The sequence below is a fragment of the Mustelus asterias genome, chromosome 26, assembly GCF_964213995.1.
Source record: "Mustelus asterias chromosome 26, sMusAst1.hap1.1, whole genome shotgun sequence".
Classification (NCBI taxonomy): Eukaryota; Metazoa; Chordata; class Chondrichthyes; order Carcharhiniformes; family Triakidae; genus Mustelus; species Mustelus asterias.
In genome coordinates, this window is record NC_135826.1 from 32129962 (window position 1) to 32148150 (window position 18189).

The following is an 18189-nucleotide window of genomic DNA, read 5'->3' on the forward strand; positions in this document are numbered from 1 at the left end:
CCAGGTAAGGATGGCAGATTTCTTTCTCTAAAGGACATCAGCGAACCAGATAGGTTTTTTATGACAATGGTTTCATGTCACTGTTAAGACTTTTAAATTCCAGAGTTTCTATTGAATTCAAATTTTGCCATTTGCCACGTGATTTGAACCCAGGTCCCCAGATCTTACCCTGGGCTTCTGGATTACTAGTCCAAGGACGATACCGCTGCGCAATTGCCTGTCACCTAAGGTTCTCAGTAACGTTTAGTGAAGAGTCTGTGGAATTAAGTTAAAGGCTTCACTGTTTATTTACAGGGTTGCTCTGCACAGAATAAAAATCTCCAACAAAAATGAGAGTCTTCTGAGAATTACTGAGCAGTCACGGTACTTTTCGTACTGTAGGAGAAAACGATCGTGAAAAGTTTCAAAGAAAACACTGGAGTCAGAACTGTAGCATAGCTTGTTTATTTTTTTTAACTTTTTTGCATAGGGAAACATATTCACTTCCAGTAATTGTATGTAGTATGAGCAGCTGCTAACAGTAATGGCTGAATACAATGATTATAATCAAATGTCAAGCGGAGTTCACACCAGTTTAAAACGAGTGGTGATTTAGTTACATATATTCTGTACATCTTTGTACAAAAACAGCAGGAAAGATGCTGGTCTTTGTACAAGTGTCCCTTTACATAATTAGCTAAAAATCAAAAAGACAAATACAATCAAAATAAATGATTTTATTTTAGTTGCTGCTGAGTAGAACTGTGGTCATGAAAATTTTTTATTTTGTCAGAAGAATGCAACCGGCAACTAAAGAGCCACAAGTTTGTCCTGGTGTGTAGTGTGTGTATGTCTGTGCAGCAAGCAAGCGGTTAACTACTGTGGTAACTACCGTAATATTCTAAAATATAATGAAAAACCCTCAGAAATAACACGGTCTCAATGTGTTCTCAGAGAAATATTCTCTTCCCAGAATATGTGCGATGTAATACATATGGAATTACAACAGTGATGTTCAAAGGACATTTGTAATAGAGCCTGTGCAACAAAGACTTTAAAAAATGACAAACTGTGAAAACCCAGGCCTTGCAAAGCAAAATTGAATCCAGCAGTCGATTATCAGGCACTGCATTTATTAAAAATGTTTTTTTGGTACTTTTCTGCTGGCTTGTTAAAAGTGTTATAAATAATTGCAGAGAATAATGCAACTGCTTATTTGACCATTGCCCTCTAAACAACTATGATCAACATCAAAGCTCAGAGTTAAAAAAAAAAGGAGGCTGGATCTATTCCTCCATTTTTTGCTGCTGCTGTCATGCTAATCACTCCCTGTTGGGCTATACGCTGCAGGAAATTGTGCCGCACTGATGGATCATTTCTCTATTTTCCTGCTATTTCATACAGTAAAGTTCGGTGCAGTTGGATCAAAGCACGCTAAGCATCACCTTGTGTACATGGAGCTGCTTCACTTGGGTTCTGCAGATGAATTAAGGCTTTTAAGCGTGGTGCATCCAAGTTAAATCCATATTTCCTTTGGTTGCTGACTTGCAGTATAGAGAGAGCAATGGGTTCATTATCGTACGCAGACTGAATTTATCATTACGTATAAGTAATAAGCTTCATAATGTTGGGATGATTAATAATTGAGTGTTTGAATGCAAAAATAATTTTCTAAACAATGTACCAACACTGTTCTGATTGTTCCAAATGAATAGATCCGGAATATTAGAAATGCAATGGACAATTTAAAGAAAACGACATTAATTATTCACTCCTTGTATCCAGAATGTCATCAAAGCTTTCTAATTTAAGAAAATGAATTTCTACTGACAAATTTGTGGCACAGAGTGAACAGAAGAGGAGTGTTTAGCCAGGAATTCAGTAATTTTCAAAATTATAAGCTGTCTGTACCTCTCATTTTGTTCAGCAGTTCCTTTCACCAACATTAATTGATGTCTAGCAAAATGATTTTCAAGGAAGGAGAGTGTGTAAAATTACCTTCTGTTGATATCATGGCAAATTCTCTCTGAAAGAGTAGCCAATTTGATTTGTATGAAATTTGTATTATTGAAGACCGAACACTGTGCTTGCACTGCTGGGATATTTAACTGTTACGCGTTACTGTGCAAGATCAAATTCTTTTTCTTCCCATGTGCCAGTCTTTCTAATTATTTTCTTTACAGGTACAGGTAGATTATATTGTTGAATGCTCCTTGTACTGCCTAATCTCCGTGGCCTCATCCTTTTGCAGAGCTTGGTGCACCACTAGCAATAGCTGTTGGACTATGGACACTGAAAAACTGGACTTTTACTGGAGTTTGGAACTGCATCCCTATATTAATTGGTGTGGGCGCAGTGTTTGTGCCAGGCAACCACTAGGACATATTTACTTGATTTTAGAAAAGAGTCCTGCAGCAGATAATAATGTCAAAAAGATGAAGGTAGGGCAGGGCTATTACAAACTGATTCTAGGAGAAAAAGGATCTTGTTGGATGCGATCTGAAAAGTCCAGGGATAAATACTGGACCCAGATCAGAGATAGTCCACATCACACAGAACCCAATCAACATTTACCATCCATGTAAACAAGGCTGAGGAAGTAACTGCCTTCTCAACCTGATTTGTCACAGGTGGAAAACTGAGTTTGCCAAAACCAGCCTGAAAAATGCTCTACGTATCAGCACACCAACAAAAGCTTTCACAAACTTTCTTGCAATTCAGAGTTTTTGCACAGCCTGACTAAAATGCCACTACGAGCGACAGGCAGTCAGGTGCCACTTTAACGGTCCTTGAGAACGTATCCATTTCCTTTTTTCACTTACTGTCTTTCAAAGAGATTTCCAGAGACCCAGTTACAGATGTTTAGATGAGCTGTGTATGTGAAACAACAATACCAGTATATCTACTGCTTTCTACAAAATGTAATCTGGCTGCTTAATGTGTGTCATTGCGCGTTGCTGCAAAGGAGCTGCACAACAGAGAAAAAAAAGAAATGGAAATTGTGATGGAATTTGCATATTCCCTTCAGGCTAACTGAAGCAACTGGCACATTTTGCAGGGGGTTAGATAAAACCTTAGAAAAAATATACCTGTGGTGTAGACCTAAGAATGGTGTTGGCTTTACTAATGCTGTGACTAATGGCAATGTCAATGACAGCTTGTTCCGTTTCAGTCCCTGTCTTGAGTTATTGCAGAAACGGAAAAGGTGAAAGATATGGAACAGTGCAAATTTGTCCAGGGTTTGAGGAGGGAAACGAATTTTGTCAGTTCCTGATTGGGTGCTCTTGACATCTAGTGCAATGCCATCTTGCGCCACAGGTTTTGCAGGCCTTCTCTGTGCAGACTGAATGGTGAGTTGAGCTGTTGGGGTGAGCTGCAACCATTTGAGAGCATAGCATTAGCGGAATCAAACCAATAACAGTTAGGGGGCTTAGACCAATTAGAACAGCGATGCTCTTTTGTCAGAACATGTTGTTTTAACACCCAGTGCTTTCCAAAGCTCAAAATACCTTCTAGACTTTTAAGATAACTTTCTGGAACTAGCAAGTCTCCATATACTACCAGTTTAATTGAAAGATTCTTGCTTCATCAAATATGTTCCCAATGAACAAGACTATACTGTACTTGGGACTTTAATTGTATATTATATTATTTAGCAGTGCTTTACAAATCCACCGAAAATTCATTGGGAAGGCAATCATACTAGGGGTGCGTTTCATCGGAATTAAGAATAATTTGTGTTTAGCACATTTCATTTGATTTTTAAAAATGCTTTCCTGGCTGACAGGTAAAAGACCGAAGCACAGAAACCGGTAGGACTGAAAAATATTAATATTTGCTTTCACAATTTTAACTTGAAGATAGTAGGAGACACCTATTTCTATTTTTTTTAAGGGATAATGGAAGGGAGTCTTGTGTATGGTGTAGTAAGTGGGCTGTCAATCAACTGGAGAACGGAATGTTAGAGGAAAAGGAACACTGATGCGGTGGCAATTAAAAAACTAGAAGGGTTTTTCAGATGCAGAACAGCTGAGATGGACACTGAAAGGACCTCAATTGAAGAGATATAGATCACCTCATAGTCTGCACCACATATACCTGAGCCTGCAGAACCTGCACTAGTGACAGGGTTCACCCTACATGTGCCAACAAAAGTTATCAACCAACTCATAACCCCTTTAGGAATAGTAAAAAGTCACATGTTTGACTGTGGCAGCATTCTATCCTGCTTGAGAGTCTGATGGATGGAAGAGAATTCCCTACAGGAATTCTTGTACAAGGATTTCACGGAGCATGCAGTCAGCCATTGCCAAGGGTTGGAATACACATGTAAACAATGTTTTCTGTCCTGCCTTAAAAATAAACTAGCTACCAGCATTGCATTGTCCTTTGCACAAACAATACTGTACATTGCATACAACAATTTGTCGGGCTCCCTCGCCCTACAAAGAGTACACATAATCTGTTCTACTCCCATCAGTTTAGCACTTGAAAGTCTACAAACTTTTTTTTTCTTTAAAACAGTCCAAGAGACTACAATGACAACACTCCTTCTCAAAATTCCAAGTGTTTCTTACAAGTTTGACATAATTACTCTTCATAAAATAAAGCATTTTTTTCCATTTACAATGGCTCTTTTACACCAGAAGCCTATACTTTTAAAGTATAGGAATATGCAAAACCATAAAAATGAGGACAATTACTGTATTTAAATACAATAAGGGTAACAGGAGAGTTTAACTCAAATCCAGTTCCCATGGAGGAAGAATACTCTACAAATGGTATATAATGCTGAACATTCTTAATAAGCCAGTGTAATGAAACTTTTTTTTTGTACTTTTCTCATTACAAAAGTCTTTGCCTTATAAAATAGGGTAGATTAAGTAAAACATACTTAATAAAACTATACAGCTTACAAATTACACAGTCTGCAAAGAAGGCAGCTAATGTCCAAGACAAGGATGTGACAAGATCAAACTTGCTGGCGTTACCCTATTTCTTGTCCCCCTTGTGCAGCATCCCAGTTAGCATACCAAGTGTCAACCAAACACAAATTACTAAAGCTCAGAGACATTAGTAGGGTCTTAAAGCAGAGCTATATATAAGTCTTGGTTATCATTTATCTTTCCACCTTTGTGTAGATGATCATTTTGTTGAACAATGCTACCATGCCAAATTGACACTCCACAACTATTGCTTTGTGTTATTCTTTTTTTTCTTGATTCTTTATGTACAATTTTAATTCATGGTTTCCATATTCTGACTAAAAGCTTCCCCTTAAAAGTTCAGGCCAGTTGACAGTTTAGGCTGTGAAGCACTTAGGGCCTGGCAAAATAGTGCACATAACTACAGAAATGATGCGACCCATTTCCTGTTCTAACCAGATTCTGTTACAAACGACGACAGGAGGACTGCTTACCAAGTACTAGAATCAAATCAACATTTTTTTTTAAAGTAGCGCAAAGGAATCCTATCTTCAGTTAAAATTAGAGGTTAATGTACTGTTGAAATCCAATCCTCTCGAAACAACATGCGAGAAAAACATTGACTTGGTTGAAAACAGTTTGACAATTTACAACTTACAGAGGCTTGTACCATACTAGATAAAAATGTTGGGCCTAGTGGATTTACTACTACGATTGCCTGATCAGCTGCCACTGTATTTTACGAAATGGAGCCTGTCCAGTTTGCTCTGATTAAGGAAATTATTTACTAGCGTTCAATTTTTTAGCTACCAGGACATACAAGGAAAGAAAACATACTTTTATAATGTGTTGCCAGCATGGTGCTTCACAGCTGTACTGTAAATATACATTCCCCCTCTCCCCGCCCTCCCCCCCCAACCCCCCTCATGTTCAGCCTTCCCTAATCATGCATCAAGCATTACTCATAACAGGTGAAGGACCTCTTTCTGTATAGAGAGCAGCACCAACTTTGGTCAATTAAAACAAAATCAATATTAAAAAAAATAGAAAAGTATGATGTTGTAGTTATCATGTGTGCTAACTCAAAATGATTAAACAAGCTAAACGCTCTATCTCTATAGACAAGACTGGTATTGCATATTTTCCAAAGATTCAAAATAAAAGGAGCTGGAAGACGCAAGTAGGGAGAATCAAAAGTGAAACACTTTCCATTAAAATATTAGTGACAAATAACATCCAAAAGCAATGTTCCTACATGACCGCAAGATGAATATATTCTATATGAAAATCCACAGAATCACTGGAATACTGATAATTAGTGCTGTTACAATGTCCTATGAAGCAAAAATCATAAACCCTTACATTTTTACCAATGGCATTTTTTTATGACAAGCAATCGTACATGCAGCCAAAAGATTGTGCAGTGATACCAAGGATTTTTTTTTGTTTTTTTTTGACATTTTTTCTCAAAGGCAAGGCACATAATGTGGTATAAAATTCCGTGCAAATTAGGAAAGGATTTTGTAGGGAAAAGAGTGAAGCCCGCACATAGTTGCCATGCACGTCAGAATTCAGCAGTTTAGCTGATTTTTTTTTTTTGCTGGATCACAAAGTTTACTATCAAAGCACCATGCATCACTCAGCACCTTTGATGAAAAAAAAATCATGTTAATATAAATACGTTTAGAGTTTTCCTCACTGTTTCTGTTTACACGCTTGTGAGGTTTCGGATGCCAGCATTTCAGCTCAGGCAAGGCTGTGTACCTAACCAAGAAATATAAGCGTACACGGACATAAATTTGTTCAGATGCAGGCTACTTTCATCAAAAGCTTTCAGTTGTGAACAAAACTAAATTATGCCAAATATTGCTTTTGATATGTGTCAGTTTAATGAATGATATCGTGTGCACAAGTTCTGTCTTTTTTCAATTTTACGAGAGTGCAGCTGGCTACCCTCTACTTAAAAAAATAAAATAACAAGTAACATACTGACTAAGGCATTTGTGTTCACCTGTGAAAGGTGGGTCAGGGGAGGGGGTTTGGGGTGCACTTTTGTGCCATGGTCGCCTGGCGACAATTTCCCCCCTGTTTACAGTCCTGGGGTACAAGGACAAGTTACAAAGAATCACTAAGTTACAAATTTGCTTCCTTTCAATTGCACTTGCCTCTTAAATCTTTACAAAAGATTTTTTTTCTCTCTGTTTAAACAGGTAGTCAACCTGTTCCTTTAAAATGCAGCAACCACTTCCTTTATTTCCCCAATTTAAAGTTGATTACTGATTTGGACGTTAGTTTCCAACTGATTTGGACGTTAGTTTCCAAAGTGTGTTGTTGAAACCAAGTTAGACCTTGTTCAATTCTGGTGCTGTTCTCCTGTGTAATAGCTACTGGCAGACAGGTGTGATTACCTGGGGGGGTAAACACACGTTGTTTAACTTTACAATTTTAAAATAAAACACAAAAATATTGATTCTTGAAACAATTTTCTACCCTGCTCCCAAAATATAATCTACTAAACTAAAGATACTCTGAGTTTGCAGCCACTTGTATGTTCAATTTTGAAAATAAATGCAACCTGTAGTCAGGAGGGAAAGGTAAAGTATGTATGGCAGTGTGAGGCCTTGCACTTGCATTGCATATGAAGAACTTCCCCACACCCTATCTGCAGCCACTTTTTGCCTCCCATTATTTTCACCAAAAGCTAGGTATGTATCTTATGGTCTATGTCATGCACTAGTGAAGAAGCAATAATAACTAAAACCGATAAGTCTACTGCTCTGGTAGATGAACATCTGCATCTGTGCTATCAGCTACATGCAAAAACTAAATGATGCTTAGGGTGGGAAAATTGTAAATTGAGAAATAGTAAGCGACATTATTGAATGATTTGCTTTATGGTATGCTGTGGTTAAATAATTTTGAAAATGTGTTTAAAGTTTTAGGTAAATTAAATCATTCACTGAAAATCTGTGGTGTAGGAATTTTTATGACACTGAATGTATTCAGTATCCTCCTTAGTTTATAAGCAATGGAAGAGAAATTGCTTCATGGCGTTCCCAATAACTGACAGGTTGAGACTCAGCAACCATCACCGTGGCTAATCTGACCTGCTGTTTTGATACGGAGGAACTCTCCAGTTTTAAATACGTCAGCCTGAACAATTCAATGGAATGATTTTATACCAATCTATTAAACACATTTATTTGTATAGTAGAAAAATAACTTTTCTTATGTTTAGTTTGCCCAAAGTTCTGAAATAGAAACAAGGAACATAACTTGATGTCAAGCTAATGAATTAGCCATATTGAAATGATGGTCTCCAATGTGTAGGCTTCATTAGTGCACGTCTTTGTGATGTTTAAAACTTTACAATAAAGTTAGTAAAAAAAACTGTTCACGATTATAATCAAGAATTTTTTTTTTAAAGTGTGAAGAATTGTCCTAAACTGTGATAACTTTGAATAAACCTGTTCTCAGGTACTCCAATGCATAGATACAGTGCATTCTGTGCATTTCAGCACCTGAAGGATAGGTTTGGGTGACTTTTAAATGATTACGCAAGTTACTGGGCAACCATCCTTTGTATAAATGATGCTACCTTCATTCGTTCAAAAGGAGAAATCGAAAGAAAACCATAATGCGATTTTGAATTATGTTAAGTTGAAGAAGATTAATTTTCCCACCCTTTCAAAAGCAGATTTAGTAAACTTTGTTCTGTATTTTTTTTAAAGAAATATAAAGGCTTATTTGCATAAAACAGATGGGGAAACCTCAGGCTAAGCTTCAGCCAATGGAAGAAGTGAATTGCACCCATCTTCGGAACATGTTGGTAGGATGATAGTGTTTCTGACTTTTCATTTTCTTTTAAAGGCGAGTCGATAAATAGTCTTCTCCCTTGTTTCTCTCTTTTTCTGCTTTAAACTTGAAACCAAAGTTGACGCTTGACCATGTTTCTTGAAACATGATTAAATAGCTTCTGTAATACTTGAAAGGGGACTTCAACTATCCCAGATACCAGGACTGTAAGAAAAGGAAAATATTGGCGTTAGTGACAATAATGGCTGTTGGAACAAAATAAACTTAAAGTAACAGAATAAATCAAAAGGCACAGACCAACGCAGGGAAAACCATTTCAAAAATGAGCCGCACATCAAATTATCACTATGTTAATTTAAGATCAGTGGATCCACAGCCCAATAATGGTTAACCCTTTTCCAGTCGTACAGAATGTGCAACAAATTGGCAGTCATAAAGTTCACGCCTAACCCCATTGTTCAAAATTGAGGCCTGGACATTATCCTAATAATTGTGGCGAGCTGCAGTACCTATTTTTCCAGTTCACAGGTTTGGAACTCTCCAGATGCCTTGCTGGCCGGGGCCCCCGAAATAGGTCCTTTAAGAGGGGAGGTGGTGGGCAGGGAGGAGAATGGGAGGGGACCCAAAAGGCAAGTAGAGGTCTATAAGCTTGTTCTATCCAGCTCTGTATGAAGGTTAGCTTAAAAACTTAGCTTTTTGTTGGTAGTCTCCCGCAGCCTCTTTAAAGACCATTGAATAAGTCATTCTAGTGCAAGAGCTAAAAACGGAGCAGATCCAGCCTTGCATATGTGTGAACTGTGTTAGCCGATTTCTGGAACAGGTGCCCCTCATTTACTTGCGGTTTTGGAGGTCAGGACAGTTAAATTAAATAAAAAAAGGATGGGGCACAGTTGGGTGAAACTGGTTAAATGTGTGAGAACAATGAATGTCGAAAGTTTAACTTTTTTAAAAGTTTATTCATTAGTGTCACAAGTAGGCTTACATTAACACTGCAATGTAATTACTGTGAAAATTCCCTGGCACTGTGAGGCAACAGTGCTAACCACTGTGCCACTGTACCATCCTGCCACCATGCGTACCTTTTATAAGAAGGGAGATCTACTGAAAGTTGAAATTTTATAGTGTTTCGGATCAGATCACTAGCCTGGAGTAGCTCTGCTTCATACATGCATCTCCACAGTACCGAACATCCACATCAGTGCCCAGTAATGACAGGGGCAGAGCATGCGTTGGAGTGGACAAACTGATGGATTATGCCATCCTGCTGGCTCCAACTCTTTGTTGAAGTCTAGGCTTCCGAACGAACATATGCCCTCATCGAAATTAAAGAGACACAGGTTACACTAACAGGCCCGAGAATATCTATGATCAATATATCTCATTGATTCAGGAGGGAGAATTAATGTATAAAAGTGATAAACTGGAATAAAGATTACGGCTGGAATGTTATGGCTGTTCAGGCTGGTGGGAGTTTCCCATCCCACTGCAGTGAACGGCTGATCTCGCTGCAGCAGGAGCTTGTCGTGAACAGCAGGTAAGATCATGCCCTACCTGCTAGGATTTGCATAACATTGTAAATTTGCTGTTTGCCTTTGCTACTGTATTAACAATTCCTCGCTACCAAATGTGTTTAACAGCTTATATTCTAAGGCATTATCAGGTAGTCTTTACTCCACTGCTTTCCTTAATCAGAGAGATTAAATGAGGGCCAGTACTATATCCAGTATGTGTAGGGTAAAGAGTTAACATCAGGAACTGTAACTGTTGATGTAATGTCAGATGATTGAGAGATTGTGATCTGGTAGGAATCAGAAGTGGAGATGCCAGCGTTGGACTGGGGTAAACACAGTAAGAAGTTTAACAACACCAGGTTAACCTGGTGTTGTTAAACTTCTTACAAGGAATCAGAAGCACAGAATTGTATAGAGCACTGAGATGTAAGTATAGATCTGTAAGTAAACCAAAGCATTTTAAAAAAATAACGGCTTATGGTAGCATTCTTAGGGTAACGGGTAAATCCTAAAAACACCCCATCTAGACCCTGAACCCAAGAAAAAAAAAGTGGCAGCTGGTGGTTTTTAAATGTCTGTTGTTCATGTGCACTATGTTGGTCACAGAGTGTAAAAACCCAGAAAAATCCCAAGTGACAACTGCAGACCTGAGACACCACTGAATTCTTGGAAAAAGACAGGAATAAGATTGAAAACTAACCTGAAAACAAAACTTCACGTATTCAGCAGAAGCAAAATCCAGACAGCAATGAGCACAGATCACAGTCAAACAACCAAACCTCCGAAACAACAACAAATCCAGAACTTAGGGTAAGCACAGAGTCTACCTTGCCACTCCCAGAACTGTTCCAAAGCATGGAAGGCTCGCAACAGGCTCAACATTGGGACAATTGGAAGAAGAGATTCTCCAGATACAGAACAGATTCAGGTTTGCATAGAAGGGTCTGAAACATCAGGTCAATCAATACCTTACTCTACATAGTAGGGGCCATAACAGATAATATTATTGCAAGACAGGGTGTTGATGAGGCTTCAAGCGCAAATGAGGAAGTCCTCCAGGCATTCGATTCATATTTCAGTGTTCAAAAAAATGGGATGATTAAGCATACATTATTTACTAAGAGGAAACTAGGCAAATCCATGGATTCATTTTTAAGTGACCTGCACAGGCTCTGGAGAATTTGATTATGGGATTCTCAGAGATGAATTGATACGTAATTGTATACTAGTTGGACCTTAGATGAAGCCCTATCAGATCTTTTGAAAATGAGGGAAAATGAGGGCGGCACATGGCACAGTGGTTAGCACTGCTGCCTCACAGTGCCAGGGACCCGGGTTCAATTCCAGCCTTGGGTCACTGTCTGTGTGGAGTTTGCACGTTCTTCCTGTGTCTGCGTGGGTTTCCTCTGGGTGCTCTGGTTTCCTCCCACAGTCCAAAGATGTGCAGTTTAGGTTGATCAGCCATGCTAAATTGCCCCTTAGTGTCACAGGGGCTAGCAGGGTAAAAAGTTGGGGTTATGGGGATAGGGCTTGGGTGGGTTTGCTGTTGGTGTAGGCTCAATGGGCCAAATGGTCTCCTCCCTTACTGTAGGGTTTCTCATGATTTAACTCTCATAAAGGCAGGGCAAATAGAAATCATAGAAACCCTACAGTACAGAAAGAGGCCATTTGGCCCATCGAGTCTGCACCGACCACAATCCCACCCAGGCCCTACCCCCATATCCCTACATATTTTACCCACTAATCCCTCTAACCTACGCATCTCAGGACACTAAGGGGCAATTTTAACATGGCCAATCAACCTAACCCGCACATCTTTGGACTGTGGGAGGAAACCGGAGCACCCGGAGGAAACCCACGTAGACACGAGGAGAATGTGCAAACTCCACACAGACAGTGACCCAAGCCGGGAATCGAACCCAGGTCCCTGGAGCTGTGAAGCAGCAGTGCTAACCACTGTGCTACCGTGCCGCCCACACTGTCAAATAGCTTGACAGTGTGAAATGAAACAGAATGGTTGTACTGGGGGGGGGGGGGGGGGGGGGGGTGGTGGTAAAAGTGATATCCCTTGGAGAAAAATAAGTGAAATATGTTGGACAAAGAAAACCCAAGAAAGCACAATGAATAAAACACCTGCAAAATCAGTAAAAAGGCCACCAACTGCCATTTTGAGATGCTCTTGGTGTGGGGGAAATCCCCACACAAGCAGGAAGATGCCCAGCAGTGGGAGCTGAGTGCTAAAGGTATGGGGTGTTAGGACATTTTAAAATATTTTGCAGTTCCATAGTTCCTACAGCACACAAGAAGAAAGAAATAACAATGGAACCAAGAAAAATCCAAGTAGAACAGCCATAGAAAAAAACAAATAACTTTTCTTTGGAGAAGTTAACAAAACAGAGAGTAATTATGATAGCATTAAATTGGAAGCTGATGGTCACCCCACCCAATTCAAGCTAGATACCAGGGCAGGTGTTTCAATATTATCTGATGAAGTGAAATTACTTAAAAATATCACATTACAGCCAACCTCCATCCAGTTGTAAGGTCGAGGAAGGACTACACTAAAGGTAATAGGCCACCACTTGGCAAAATTAAAACAGAAAGATAAAGAAATTGTGGAACACCTGTATAAAAAAAACCAAGGAGTCAGCATTACTGTGCAGAAAAGCGTGTTTGCAGTTATGACTCATTTACAAGGTTGATGAAATTGCTGATGTGCAGTCCAGCGAGCAATTCAAGAATTAATTTCCATCCATAATTTCAGGTTTTGAAAAGCTGAAAACAGAATATCACCTAACTGTAAAGGCAGATGCTAAGCCTATATATCTCTTCGCAGTGAGGAAGGGCCCTCATCCACCCTTAGGCAAAGGCAAGAGTGAGATTGAATACATATTACAAGGGATCAACTCTGGAGTTACCATATTGATAAAGTGGTGTTATGGAATGGTCACAGTGCCAAAGTCTAATGGTTCAATTAGAATCTGTATGGACTTGACTCAATTAAACAAGTCAGTAGTGCGCGAGATCCACCAGATGGCAACAATGAATGAAAGTCTTCCAAATTAGCAAAAAGCATCCTCCTCTCAAAATTGGATGCTAACAGCAGCTTTTGCCAGTTGCCTCTGGTCAAAGAATCCAAATTGCTAACTACTTTTATCACCGCATTTGGTCATTGTTGTTTTAACAGGTTACCATTTGGAGTTGTGTTTGCAGCTGAGGTATTGGAGAGAATGATGTCTCTGACCCTGGAATTCACGTTCGGAGCAATATGCAAATTGGACAACATTCTCATACACAGTTCATCAAAGGGAGAACGTGACTGTTGTGTAAGAACATTCCTCAAAGTCCTACAAGAAGCAGATTTGACATTAAACCACAAATGTCAATTTGCAAAGTCTATCATAAAATTCTTAGGCCACATTGTGCAAGTTTCAGTAAATACAGCCGGCCCACATAAAACCCTGGTCATTAGAGAGTTCCCACAGCCCTAAAACATCACAGAATTACAAAGATCCTTGGCATGATCAACCAAGCAGGCAAATGCCTACCAAACATGGCAGGAATCGATGAGCCGTTGGGACAGCTGTTGATAAGGTCAACAGTAGTGCTGGAATGTGGACCAGCAAAATGCCTCACGACACAGTCAAAAATCTCTTAATATCACCTGAAATTCTAGAGCACCATGATTCAGAGTTTCTATCAATTATAGCAGTAAACACATTATTGGTTAAGTTTTAGTTTATTTATTAGTGTCACAATAGGCTTACATTAACACTGCAATTGAATTACTGTGAAAATCCCCTTGTCGCCACACTCTGGCGCCTGTTTGGGTATACTCCGGTTCACTGAGGGAGAATTTAGCATGGCCAATGCACCTAACCAGCATGTCTTTCGGACTGTGGGAGGAAACCCACGCAGACACGGGGATAACGTGCAGACTCTGCACAGACAGTCACCCAAACCAGGAATTGAACCTGGGTCCATGGCAGTGTGAGGCAGCAGTGCGAACCACTGTGCCACCATGCCGCCCCAGGCTTGGGTGCAGTGCTGTTTCAAGTTTTTCAAAAAATGGACAAAGACCAGTGTATTATGCCTCATGATCTCTTGTGAACAGAGGGAAGAGATATGAAACCAATGAGAAAGAAGTATTAGTAGCCACATGGGCCTGTGAGAAGTTCTCTGATTAATGGATTAAGGTTTAAAATTGAAAGGAACCACAAACCATTGGTTACTCTTCTTAATGTAAAGGAAATTGCAAAAGTATTACCTAGAATTCAACTTAGACTGAGACCCATGAGATATGATTCATTTACTGAGCATGTTCAAGGGAAGTACAAGATAACAACACATGCATTATCAATAATTCGAATCAAACAGGAAGACCTAGCTTTTATTGAGAAAGTGTGAGAATGTACTTTGCTCATTACCAGACACTTACCAGCCACCGAGTAGAAATTACAAGAAATCAAGCAAACACAACAGCAGAATGACAAATGCATCAAAATACAAGAATATTGCCAGAACAATTGGCCAGAGTACACTCCAAATAATCCAATATTTGCTAATATTTCAAACAGAGAAAACACCTTACAATCATTGACAATTTCTGAGTTTTTAACAATAAACTACTTATACCTAAAACACTTCAACTTGACCTTCTTCAGAAAATGCATCTAGGTAACTTGGGAATAGTGAAAAGCACAGCAAGAGCTCGATAGTCAGTTTAGAACAAAGAAAGAACAAAGAACAATACAGCACAGGAACAGGCCCTTCGGCCCTCCAAGCCCGCGCCGCTCCCTGGTCCAAACTAGACCATTCTTTTGTATCCCTCCATTCCCACTCTGTTCATGTGGCTATCTAGATAAGTCTTAAACGTTTCCAGTGTGTCCGCCTCCACCACCTTGCCCGGCAGCGCATTCCAGGCCCCCACCACCCTCTGCGTAAAATACGTCCTTCTGATATCCGTGTTAAACCTCCCCCCCCCCACCTTGAACCTATGACCCCTCGTGAATGTCACCACCGACCTGGGAAAAAGCTTCCCACCGTTCACCCTACCTATGCCTTTCATAATTTTATACACCTCTATTAGGTCACCCCTCATCCTCCGTCTTTCCAGTGAGAACAACCCCAGTTTACCCAATCTCTTCTCATAACTAAGCCCTTCCATACCAGGCAACATCCTGGTAAACCTCCTCTGTACTCTCTCTAAAGCCTCCATGTCCTTCCGTAGTGTGGCGACCAGAACTGGGCGCAGTATTCCAAATGCAGCCGAACCAACGTTCTATACAACAGCAACATCAGACCCCAACTTTTATACTCTATGCCCCGTCCTATAAAGGCAAGCATGCCATATGCCTTATTCACTACCTTCTCCACCTGTGACGTCACCTTCAAGGATCTGTGGACTTGCACACCCAGATCCCTCTGCGTATCTACACCCTTTATGGTTCTGCCATTTATCGTATAGCTCCCCCGAACGTTAGTTCTACCAAAATGCATCACTTCGCATTTATCTGGATTGAACTCCATCTGCCATTTCTTTGCCCAAATTTCCAGCCTATCTATATCCTTCTGTAGCCTCTGACAATGTTCCTCACTATCTGCAAGTCCAGCCATTTTTGTGTCGTCCGCAAACTTACTGATCACCCCAGTTACATCTTCTTTCAGATCGTTTGGTAGCCAGACATCAGTCACTCCATTGAAGAGTTAATCACAGATTGACATATCTGTGCAGTGCATAGCTAAGGGCAGGGTGAACCACTTGCACCATCTACATTTTCTATGAGGCCACGGGAGTGCCTGAGAATGGATTTATTTGAATTTATTGGCAAAGATTTCATCATCATGTTTGATTACGACTCCAGATGGTTTGAAGTGAGTAGACCATAAAGCACCACAGCAGAGATAGTCATTACATCACCAAGACGAATCTTTGTGATACATGACATCCTGGACATTGTGGTGTCAGACAATGGTCCTCAGTTTGCTAATGGACTATTGCATAACGTTGCATGAGAATATGGTTTCATGCATGTGAGTAGTTTGCCTAGATATACTCAGTCAAATGGAGAAGCAGAAAGTGGAGTTTGAACAATCAAGGAATTGATTAAAAAGAAGATATTAACTTAGCCCTTCTTAACTACAGAACCTCACTATTAAAAAATGGGTTATTGCCAACAGATTATGGATAGGGAGACGGCTGCGAACACAACTTCCAGCTTGACAACAAAAACTTCAATGTGATGTTACCTCAGATGATTGTAAGAAAGTTCAGAGATGTGAAGAGCAACAAAGTGACAGTCAAAGACGTAACTTCATCTTCAAGCACAGAGCACAAGACTTGAAATGTTACAGCTCGGGGAGAGAGTGTGGGTACGAGATCAACAGAAAGAAGACAATGTAATAGAAGGAGCTCCCCAGCTGAAATCTTATAGAATTGAGACAGACAAGGGAATTATCAGAAGGTACCAAAGAGCCTTGATATCATTGGGAAGGAAACCAGTGGAACCATGGCATACTGTTTAAATCAGACAGAGCTTATAAACTAGAAATATGTAGAAACTTTACAACAACCCAGTTGGAATACACTTCTATTGAATGACAAGAAAGTGCAGTTCGTCCCCAACTCCGAAACAAAATCAGGACTAGATCAGGGAGATTGGCTAAGGCACTACAGAGACTAGCCCTGTGAAGTCTGAGATTTTGTGGATTGGGTTGGGGGGTTGGGTGGGGTAGGGGTGTGGTGGAGAGTGTGTGCGCGTATGGAGATGTAGGAGTATGCACACAGTTGGGATAAAGATTGAGGGGAGATGTTGATTAAGGGGTTAACATCAGGAACACCTGATATACCGGCAGATGTAGCTATGATGCAATGTCGCATGATCTGGTGGGAAACAGAAGTACAATCTTGTGTAGAGTACTGAGATATACACACACACATCTGTGAACAAGTAAGATTTTATTTTACGAATAACGGTCTGTGGTAGCATTCTTAGGGTAACAGGCAAATCCCTAAAGAAATCCTATCTAGACCCTGATCTCAAAATGAGATAAAATGGTGAGGGTTTCTGTCTGATGCCTCGGCACATTGCAACTACCCAGACATCTTGCTGTGTAAAGGTACCTATGGTTCATCGTGAGGGGTCACTGATAGATTGATCCTAAGTATGAGAAAAATAGGAGAGAAAGATCCAAAAACATAACAACCATTGCATACTCAGGGGAGAACTACCTAGCCTCACCATTTGAGACTCATTGACAGCGAGTTCTGAGATCTGAACTCATGCCACTTTAGCTGGAAATCAAACGCTTATCAGTTGGAACAAGTATCTTGCATTACACTTCAAGACTCTGAGCAAAGTCTAATTGTTTGGCAGGAAAAGTGTTTTTTTTTCTCCTTTACTGTCGCATTCATTTTAATTTAAATGCGAAAATAATTTGCACAACGTAACCCTGGGAATAACTGTCAGTGATAATATTGTGCAGATGTTAAAAATAAATAATGTGCACGAACAGATTCATACCAAATTCCACTCTTTTGCTGTTTTACTAGATGCATTTTCAGGTCAGTGCCTTGAAACAATAGAAAGGAGTTTGTTACAAGTACTTTGCACAAACTATGAATGACAAGTTTTTGTTAAAGTGAAATGCATTCTGAAATGGCAGCTCCCAATTATTGCAACTTCCTTGGCGGAATGCTTTGTGAGATTGTGGCGAATCTTGCTGAAAAATAGCACTCAGTGAAGAGATTTTAGGTTGCTAATTTTAAAATACAAAGGGCAGGATTTTCCACCCCCCCCCCCCACCAGTGTGGTTTGCGGCAGCGGAAGTGGTCAGCGGCCATTGTTTGCAGCCTGTGCCGCCGAGGAAAGCCCCGGCGAAGGGGGACGTTGCCATTGGCGGGACTGGAAGATCCCACTGGCGGGAACGGCCACAAAATCCTGCCGTTATGTTACATT

General features: G+C 40.1%; 1 protein-coding gene across 4 annotated transcripts in view; it reads right to left on the bottom strand.

The window, feature by feature from the left end:
• Nucleotides 1-428: 428 nt before the first annotated feature.
• Nucleotides 429-18189, bottom strand: part of nfic (nuclear factor I/C) — a 459067-nt gene continuing 441306 nt past the window's right edge. For all 4 annotated transcript variants that reach the window (XM_078198406.1, XM_078198408.1, XM_078198405.1 and 1 more), the window contains one exon: nt 429-8924. In XM_078198406.1, the coding sequence (XP_078054532.1) occupies nt 8907-8924 (18 nt within the window). In that variant the 3' untranslated portion in view covers nt 429-8906. The remainder of the gene's footprint in view (nt 8925-18189) is intronic.